General features: G+C 35.2%; 1 protein-coding gene across 1 annotated transcript; it reads left to right on the top strand.

Moving 5' to 3' along the window:
* The first annotated feature begins 2,059 nt into the window (after positions 1 to 2,059).
* LOC117344245 lies at positions 2,060 to 4,429 on the top strand. Its single transcript, XM_033906926.1, has 4 exons — positions 2,060 to 2,211; positions 2,493 to 2,628; positions 3,419 to 3,487; positions 4,163 to 4,429. The coding sequence occupies exons 1-4, from the start codon at positions 2,179 to 2,181 to the stop codon at positions 4,330 to 4,332; spliced, it is 408 nt and encodes a 135-aa protein (XP_033762817.1). The 5' UTR covers positions 2,060 to 2,178; the 3' UTR covers positions 4,333 to 4,429.
* Positions 4,430 to 10,212: the final 5,783 nt, after the last annotated feature.

Below are 10,212 nucleotides of genomic sequence, written 5' to 3'. Positions count from 1 at the left end.
TGTACAGTGAAAATTGAAAACGTTTGGGGGTCACCTGTTTGTCCAAGTTCTCCGGTTTCCTTAAACAGTAAGACACCTCGCGTGCTTCCATCCATCAAGAGTTTTAATATAAGCTGATATACATGTAACTTGTTTCGCCATTGTTGTAAAATGAATAAAGTTCATATTTCCATTTGATAATAAACCAAAATCATCGAACTTTTTCTCAACAGAACTTTCTCCGTAATCACACCCATGATCTCATGTAAAGAAACCGAATATTACATAACCACATGTCGGTATTAATAAAATGTAGCACTCTCTTACAGCTAATAGTACAGAACATTTAATTTCGTTTCCAACACACTTGTATTGTATTTAACAGGGGACAATTTTTGCATGTTATTTACTTGTTCTCAAAACTGATAACTTTTGTTTTTTTCCTTCGATTTTATATTCCATACGTAATTATTTCGCCTTAAATAAAATCATATAATATACGGATTTAAAAAATCTTGTAAAAGGTTTCACATACCTGTTGAAACTCTTGCTGCGTATATCACGTAATGCTATCGAGCTCTTGTTACACAGTGTAATTTGTATGTTGAACTGATTAATGATATTGACTTCTGGGTGTTGTTATACCCCAAATTCACCGAAATTACATTGGGGCTGTCGAGGTGTCAGGTGGTATCTGATAGCCATAACCAGTTAGAATTTTCTAGGCGTTTATTTCTACCAATATAACATAAATGAGATCAATTTAACAGAATGATATTAATTAAAAAAATGATTTAAACATGAAAATGTTATATTAATTCAAAACAAACACAAAAAAAAATAAAAAATAAAAAGTTATTTAACTTTGGTAGCCCTCGTTAGCCTGGAGGGAAGTAAACAGAGCATTCACAGGAAGAAAAACACTATAACACAATCTCATACAAATATATATAGGAAACAAACTTAGGACATCGATACGTAAATAAAGTTGTAATTCCTACTCCAAGTCGATACAACGAGTACAAAATATAGACCAATCTTAAAACAAAACATGGGGCAGAACACATTTCCTCACCAGGGCGAACGGTCAATTAACGAACAGGGACAGAACACTTGCCCTCACCAGGGCCACCACTCAACTAGCAACCAAGAGGCAGAATACTTGCCCTCACCAGGACCAACGCTCAAATAAAAACCAAGGACGGAAGACCTTTTCTCACCAGGGCGAATGGTCAATTAACGAACAGGGGCAGAACACTTGTTCACTACAATATATCCACATCCTTACCCGATAATGAGGACTAAATTGTCTCATACCGATTTAAGAATGCACTAGAAAGTCATTGATCGTAGTGTCACCCTAAGACAGGTATTTTTATAAGGTACAAGTCATTGTCGTAAATAATAACTAGATATCAGTAAATATATTTAACATAACAGTTAGAATTGTTTTTTACAATACATATTTTCACAATTTATTATGATAAAGATATATTTCCGTATAATATGTTTATGCACCGTACAGCTGTTTCGTCCTACTAGGTTTCATCAGTGATGTTAAGGGAGGCGATCAAAAATGCGTAGGTGAGTAGGTCTATGAATAAAAACGTGACAAGCGACAGATAAATGTTCGTGTTTAAAATGTACATGTAATTTAACACTGTCAACCGACAACAGGGTAAGAACATTTTAGCTAACATTTTTAAACCCCAAATTAATATAATTTAAACGATAGCGTAACAAATGACAAAAGTTTGCTTGTCATTCATTTTTGATTCATTTGCATAGACTCTATTGCGTTTAAATCAGCTTTTATTAAAAGGTACAAGTATCTTGTGAGTCTTTTTCACAATTCTTCAGTCATCTGTAATCAACTTTCAGAGTGAAACGGTCATGTGGCTGTGGTAAAGCTGGGGTATACAAACCGTTGTTATTATATAAGTCAAATAACAATATTTTGAATAAATTAAGTTGATGGCCAGTATGGTAATGACGTACATGAGTGTGTTGACATGTTGAACCCGGAGTTGACGTCAGTATTTAATGCTTACATGTAAGTGGCCTGCAGGTTACGTACGGAGACGTCAAATTACCAAATCAGTTTCCGCGTCACTACAAAGACAACAACATACATATATGTGTAACATGTATATCTGGTAGGCATAACGTGTATTTCCTCTCCACATCGTCAGACGAAATATGGCACTGTTAAATACACTGTGTTTACTTCTAGTAAGTATTTCATAGCAGTCAGTGTACTGCTATTGTTAATATATCGTGGATATATGACAAGATTGTGTTTATAGTAATGTAATGTTATGGAAAATAATTAACATCTACTATAAAGCTGAGGTATTTGTTAACTACACAACATTCCTGAAGCGACGTAAAAGTTTATTTATTGTAGTATAGGAAATATAACGTTATTAATATTAACATATAAATATCTTAATTTGTCATCATTTTTCCACCTTGCTTTCTCTGTTTATTGTTTTTCTTCTGTGCTGCCACAGGTGATGGTTTACTCGGTACAGACATACTATTACCGAACCTACTGTACTTCTAGTTCGGACTGCAGACGGGGCCAATGTTGCAGGGGAAGGGAAGGTCAGGTTATAGGAGGCGATACCACTCTCACTCCACAGACAGGTGATCAAAAAAGACTTAATTGATAATCTAACGTAAAAGTGCAAATACAAATGATTTTTTTGTCTATACATTTTATAAAGTTTTCTTTTTTACACTGCTGTTATTACTTTATTGAAACTCTCAATACTTTATCTTAGACATTCCAAATGCACAGTTTCTATTAGTACTACCCTCAGATGTAGAATTTGAGTTAGAATCATATCCCTATTTATAATGAAATTAATACCCAAACACTGATACCCTGAATATGATAGAACAGCTGATTTTAAAGTTTCAATGAAGTATTTAAGAAACAAAATGCATAGCATGAACTATGAATATACGTGGTTTGACTAAGCAATTTATCAGATAAGAATGGATTAGTTACAAGAATGGGAGAACCAGCATACCTTGTCTATTAATTATTCAAACTCTCGTGCTTTTATTCAATATACAATACTATATATAGTTCGACAACCCTGCTTGACACGAACGAAAGATTCACTTCCTACCAAGTTACTTCGCATACTCGGTATATCTCGCTCGAAATTTTTCATGACACTCCGACTTCGAGATAAAGAACTTTGACTATTTATCTACTGAGTAGAAACATCATATTCAGTCGCCTAGGTCTTTCGGAATTCAATCAACTCATCTAGGTTTCATCTCATCTAAGCTTCATCACAACTAAGCTACATCTCCACTAAGCTTTTCGTGTTTGACAAACGAACCTGTTCAGATGGTGAACTGATAATTGTTTAAAGCTTTATTTGATGTAGAAACCCGTTTTATGTAAATTTTATAATTACAGGTATTTGTGCCACGTACAATAACGACAGGCAATTGTTGGATGACGGATGTGGTTGTGGATGTGCCAAAGGCGAGTAATTTACTATACATAGGATACATCACATTGACAAGAAATTACAAAAGTTACTTTCATTTCTATCTTTATTGGTTGTTTTAAATCTATTAAATGAAAAAATACTTAATGATTCACTGACTGAATCTCAAATTCTCAACCAGTGATATAACTGAGTAAGATGTTGATCGATCGGCTCTTTCTTGTTTCTGTAAAGTGCATGCCTACGTGTCCTGTGTATACGTGGAACAGATACTGGGTGGTTTGGGTGGTTTAGAATACGCTTCTACTTATATAACCGCTGAACATAATAAGAATAGTTCGAATTAGAATTAATATAGCTGAAAGCAGGTAGTGATTACTATAGGTTAAAGAAAAAGAGCAAATTGAAGTAATCCAGCACAGAGGCATGCTTTATCAAAATTATAAACATGAAAAGAGGACATTGATAGCTGAGTGATTGTTTTTTGAGATTCTAAACGATATATGCTCCAGTTGGGGATTCAAGCGGGAAGGGGGATCGCCATAGACTTTATGTAAATATATCTACTAATGTCCAGTTGCTTAAGATATGCTAACGAATATAAACCTACATTCTGAAAATTGCCCACGGACCTACATATGCAAATACCTAGAACCTTTGCCGAGGTTCCTGATAAATATCTGATATTTACATTTTACTCTTGTTTTCAGGTTCTCTGTGTTACCGCGAAGTAACTGGCGTATGTTGCGCTCCCTTTACTTGCCAAGATGCTGATTATGTTCGTGAAAGACAAGCATTTTGGAAAAACTGCATTAGGGACCCAAACTGTCAACTTCCGCCTGTTGTCAGACCACAAGAAGGGGAATTGACACGCAAATAGATTTCAGTCATAATGCAGAACTGTATGAATAAACGGTAATCATATTTTAGCGTTTTCACGCTATACACTGAATTATAATTAAACTTATTGTAGTTTCTTTACATTACTCTGTTTTCTATGACAAGTAGCGTCGGTATGTTGATATTACACTATTATTTTAAGATTAGGTCCAGCGCTTACCTTTGAGTGTGCTATAATACCTGTGTTTGTAGTATGTCAGTGAATGAACAAATCTGAGTTTAAATGTAGACATCAAATATTAATCTTACACTGATCAATTCATTAATGAAATGTTTTCTGTTCATGAGTTTCATATGTAAATAAACCAATCTTAATAGATAGTAATTGATTGTAAATCGCTGACAGGGGTATGTGTGGTGACAGATGTATGTGTAGTGACACTCTAAACCTTTGTTATAATAATTTTTAACACTTTCGACCGCGTAAAACATGATGGGACATACTTATCGAGAGAGAAAAAACACGAAAATGAAATGTATGCATTCATTGTACAAAATAAATTTAATCTTAATAAATATAAGTAATTTAAAACACAAATGATATTTTCACACTATGTTAAAGAGGTTTACTTCTTTGACATGGATAACATGAAACTCAATTCCACATCATGAAACAAACGCATTCACGTATTTTTTTCAAGAATCATTCACTTGACTTGGAAAGACAATGTACATATTAACATACAACAAAATATTTGAGCAACAGGCTTTGTATATAGGTTGACATTGAAGACATCGAGTACAGTATTAACATACATTAACATTCAAGTCATGTCATGACGAGAGGGCATGTTTATTGCAAGACATAATTAAAATAGACTTGATTAATATTTTCATGTTTCGACAAAATTAGATTAATTCTATGTAATATATGGAATTAACATTGTTGTAAAATATTTGTCAAACCCACAATATATCATTATTGGTATTCTCGGTAAATCTAATCATGGATATGGATGTACCGCTTGACCTTGAGCTACTGAAAGTTTGCTACGGCAGCGTGAGTAGAAGTAGATATGTCTTGAGATGAGTTGGACAATCAAAAAGTAAATGAACTAAAACCAAACAGTAAAAAATTAACAAACTATGTAAGAAGAAAAGAAAATCGCATCACGCAACAATTTTGTAAGACTATACACTCTAACATCACATATGTTTCTACTGGCATTGGTTTGTTGTTATAATTAACATAGTTAATATATACATTATTGTATGTTTTAAATTAATTGCAGTTGTGCATTTCTTCTGAAAACAATGTACAATGGATCAAAGTTTAAAGGATACACATTTATGGCATTTTGTATATAGGTTTTCATAATAAACTATTACGTTTTCAATAATTAGATAATTACTTCTTTTCATTTAGAAGATTTCATTATACCTTAAGTATCATGACCACATATATAGTTGGTTGCCCGGTGGTCAATCAACATGGGTATATTGTTTGTAAATAGACATTAATTATCCAATTTCAACAGAAATAATGAATTTATGTTACAGAATACAAACAATATATCAACCACATACAGCATGTATATTTGCACACACTCCATCAAATTATCTGCTCTATAAATCATATTGATAACATTGTGTGGTGATAGATGTAGGGGTATGTGTATTGACAGATGTATGTATAGTGATAGGGGTATGTTTGGTGACAGGGGTATGTGTGGTGACAGGTGTATGTGTGGTGACAGGGGTATGTGTGGTGACGGAGGTATGTGTGGTGACGGAGGTATGTGTGGTGACAGGGGTATGTGTGGTGACAGGTGTATGTGTGGTGACAGGTGTATGTATGTTGACAGGTGTATGTGTGGTGACAGGTGTATGTATGTTGACAGGTGTATGTGTGGTGACAGGTGTATGTATGTTGACAGGTGTATGTGTGGTGACAGGGGTATGTGTGGTGACGGAGGTATGTGTGGTGACAGGGGTATGTGTGGTGACAGGGGTATGTGTGGTGACAGGTGTATGTGTGGTGACAGGTGTATGTATGTTGACAGGTGTATGTGTGGTGACAGGTGTATGTATGTTGACAGGTGTATGTGCAGTGACAGGAATATATTTGGTGACAGGGGTATGTGTGGTGACGAGTATGTATGGTGACAGAGGTATGTATGGTGACGGGGGTTTGTGTGGTGACGGAGGTATGTGTGGTGACGGGGGTTTGTGTGGTGACAGGTGTATGTGTGGTGACAGGTGTATGTGCAGTGACAGAAATATATTTGGTGACAGGGGTATGTGTGGTGACGAGTATGTATGGTGACAGAGGTATGTATGGTGACGGGGGTTTGTGTGGTGACAGAGGTATGTGTGGTGACGGGGGTATGTGTGGTGACAGGGATATGTGTTGTAATGGGACATACTAATCGAGAGAAAAAAACTCGAAAATGAAATGTATGCATTCATTGTACAAAATAAATTTAATCTTAATAAATATAAATAATTTAAAACACAAATGATATTTTCACACTATGTTGACATGGATAGCATGAAACTCAATTCCACATCATGAAACAAACGAATTCACGTATTTTTTCAAGAATCATTCACTTGACTTGGAAAGACAATGTACATATTCACATACAACAAAATAATTGCGCAACAGGCTTTGTATATAGGTTGACATTGAAGACATCGAGTACAGTATTAACATACATTAACATTCAAGTCATGTCATGACGAGAGGGCATGTTTATTGCAAGACATAATCAAAATAGACTTGATTAATATTTTCATGTTTCGACAAAATTAGATTAATTCTATGTAATATATGGAATTAACATTGTTGTAAAATATTTGTCAAAACAACAATATATCATTATTGGTATTCTCGGTAAATCTAATCATGGATATGGATGTACCGCTGGACCTTGAGCTAATGAAATTTTGCTACGGCAGCGTGAGTAGAAGTAGATATGTCTTGAGATGAGTTGGACAATCAAAAAGTAAATGAACTAAAACCAAACAGTAAAAAATTAACAAACTATGTAAGAACAAAAGAAATCGCATCACGCAACAATTTTGTAAGACTATACACTCTAACATCACATATGTTTCTACTGGCATTGGTTTGTTGTTATAATTAACATAGTTAATATATAATTATGGTATGTTTTAAATTAATTGCAGTTGTGCATTTCTTCTGAAAACAATGTACAAAGGATCAAAGTTCAAAGGATACACATTTATGGCATTTTGTATATAGGTTTTCATAATAAACTATTACGTTTTCAATAATTAGATAATTATTTCTTTTCATTTAGAAGATTTCATTATACCTTAAGTAGCATGACCACATATATAGTTGGTTGCCCGGTAACATGGGTATATTGTTTGTAAATAAAGACATTAATTATCCAATTTCAACAGAAATAATGAATTTATGTTACAGAATACAAACAATATATCAACCACATACAGCATGTATATTTGCACACACTCCATCAAATTATCTGCTCTATAAATCATATTGATAACATTGTGTGGTGATAGGGGTATGTGTGGTGATAGATGTATGTGTATTGACAGATGTATGTATAGTGACAGGGATATGTTTGGTGACAGATGTATATGTGGTGACAGGTGTATGTCCGGTGACGGGTATGTGTATTGACAGATGTATGTATAGTGACAGGGATATGTTTGGTGACAGGTGTATGTATAGTGACAGGGATATGTTTGGTGACAGATGTATATGTGGTGACAGGTGTATGTGCGGTGACAGGTGTATGTGCGGTGACGGGTATGTGTGCTGACAGGGGTATGTTTGGTGACAGGTATGTGTGGTGACAGGGGTATGTTTGGTGACAGGTGTATGTGTGGTGACAGAGGTATGTGTGGTGACAGGGGTATGTGTGGTGACAGAGGTATGTGTGGTGACAGGGGTATGTGTGGTGACAGGTGTATGTTTGGTGACAGGGGTATGTGTGGTGACGAGTATGTGTGGTGACAGAGGTATGTGTGGTGACAGGGGTATGTGTGCTGACAGGGGTATGTGTGGTGACAGGTGTATGTTTGGTGACAGGGGTATGTGTGGTATGTGCGGTGACAGAAGTTTGTGTTGTGACAGGGTTATATCTGATAACAGGTGTATGTGTGATGATGGTTATATGTGGTGACGGCGTATGTGTGGTGACAGGGGTGTGTGGTGCCGAGGGGATGTGTTGTGACGGATATATCTGATGACAGGTGTATGTGTGATGAAGGTTATATGTGGTGAGGGGGTATATGCGGTGACAGGTGTATGTGAGGTGACGGGGGTATGTGTGGTGACAGGTGTATGTGCAGTGACAGGGATATATTTGGTGACAGGGGTATGTGTGGTGACAGGGGTATGTATGGTGACGAGTATGTATGGTGACAGAGGTATGTATGGTGACAGGGGTATGTGTGGTGACGAGTATGTATGGTGACAGATGCATGTGTGGTGACGGGGGTTTGTGTGGTGACGGAGGTATGTGTGGTGACGGGGGTATGTGTGGTGACAGGGATATGTGCGGTGACAGAGGTATGTGTGGTGACAGAGGTATGTGTGGTGACGGGTATGTATGGTGACAGATGTATGTGTGGTGACGGGGGTTTGTGTGGTGACAGGAGTATGTGTAGTGACAGAGATATGTGTTGTGATGGGACATACTAATCGAGAGAAAAAAACTCGAAAATGAAATGTATGCATTCATTGTACAAAATGAATTTAATTTTAATAAATATAAGTAATTTAAAACACAAATGATATTTTCACACTATGTTAAAGAGGTTTGCTTCTTTGACATGGATAGTATGAAACTCAATTCCACATCATGAAACAAACGCATTCACGTATTTTTTCAAGAATCATTCACTTGACTTGGAAAGACAATGTACATATTAACATACAACAAAATATTTGAGCAACAGGCTTTGTATATAGGTTGACATTGAAGACATCGAGTACAGTATTAACATACATTAACATTCAAGTCATGTCATGACGAGAGGGCATGTTTATTGCAAGACATAATCAAAATAGACTTGATTAATATTTTCATGTTTCGACAAAATTAGATTAATTCTATGTAATATATGGAATTAACATTGTTGTAAAATATTTGTCAAACCCACAATATATCATTATTGGTATTCTCGGTAAATCTAATCATGGATATGGATGTACCGCTTGACCTTGAGCTACTGAAAGTTTGCTACGGCAGCGTGAGTAGAAGTAGATATGTCTTGAGATGAGTTGGAAAATCAAAAAGTAAATGAACTAAAACCAAACAGTAAAAAATTAACAAACTATGTAAGAAGAAAAGAAAATCGCATCACGCAACAATTTTGTAAGACTATACACTCTAACATCACATATGTTTCTACTGGCATTGGTTTGTTGTTATAATTGACATAGTTAATATATACATTATTGCATGTTTTAAATTAATTGCAGTTGTGCATTTCTTCTGAAAACAATGTACAAAGGATCAAAGTTCAAAGGATACACATTTATGGCATTTTGTATATAGGTTTTCATAATAAACTATTACGTTTTCAATAATTAGATAATTATTTCTTTTCATTTAGAAGATTTCATTATACCTTAAGTATCATGACCACATATATAGTTGGTTGCCCGGTAACATGGGTATATTGTTTGTAAATAAAGACATTAATTATCCAATTTCAACAGAAATAATGAATTTATGTTACAGAATACAAACAATATATCAACCACATACAGCATGTATATTTGCACACACTCCATCAAATTATCTGCTCTATAAATCATATTGATAACATTGTGTGGTGATAGGGGTATGTGTGGTGATAGATGTATGTGTATTGACAGATGTATGTATAGTGACAGGGATATGTTTGGTGACAG

Source organism: Pecten maximus, chromosome 15, assembly GCF_902652985.1.
Source record: "Pecten maximus chromosome 15, xPecMax1.1, whole genome shotgun sequence".
Classification (NCBI taxonomy): domain Eukaryota; kingdom Metazoa; phylum Mollusca; class Bivalvia; order Pectinida; family Pectinidae; genus Pecten; species Pecten maximus.
This window is presented reverse-complemented; position numbering and strand designations above follow the sequence as displayed.

Coding starts and splice junctions, on each gene's coding strand:
- LOC117344245 (XM_033906926.1), top strand. CDS start 2,179: ATGGCACTGTTAAATACACTGTGTTTACTTCTA. Junction 2,629..3,418: donor CACTCTCACTCCACAGACAG/GTGATCAAAAAA, acceptor TTATAATTACAG/GTATTTGTGCCACGTACAAT. Junction 3,488..4,162: donor TGGTTGTGGATGTGCCAAAG/GCGAGTAATTTA, acceptor TCTTGTTTTCAG/GTTCTCTGTGTTACCGCGAA.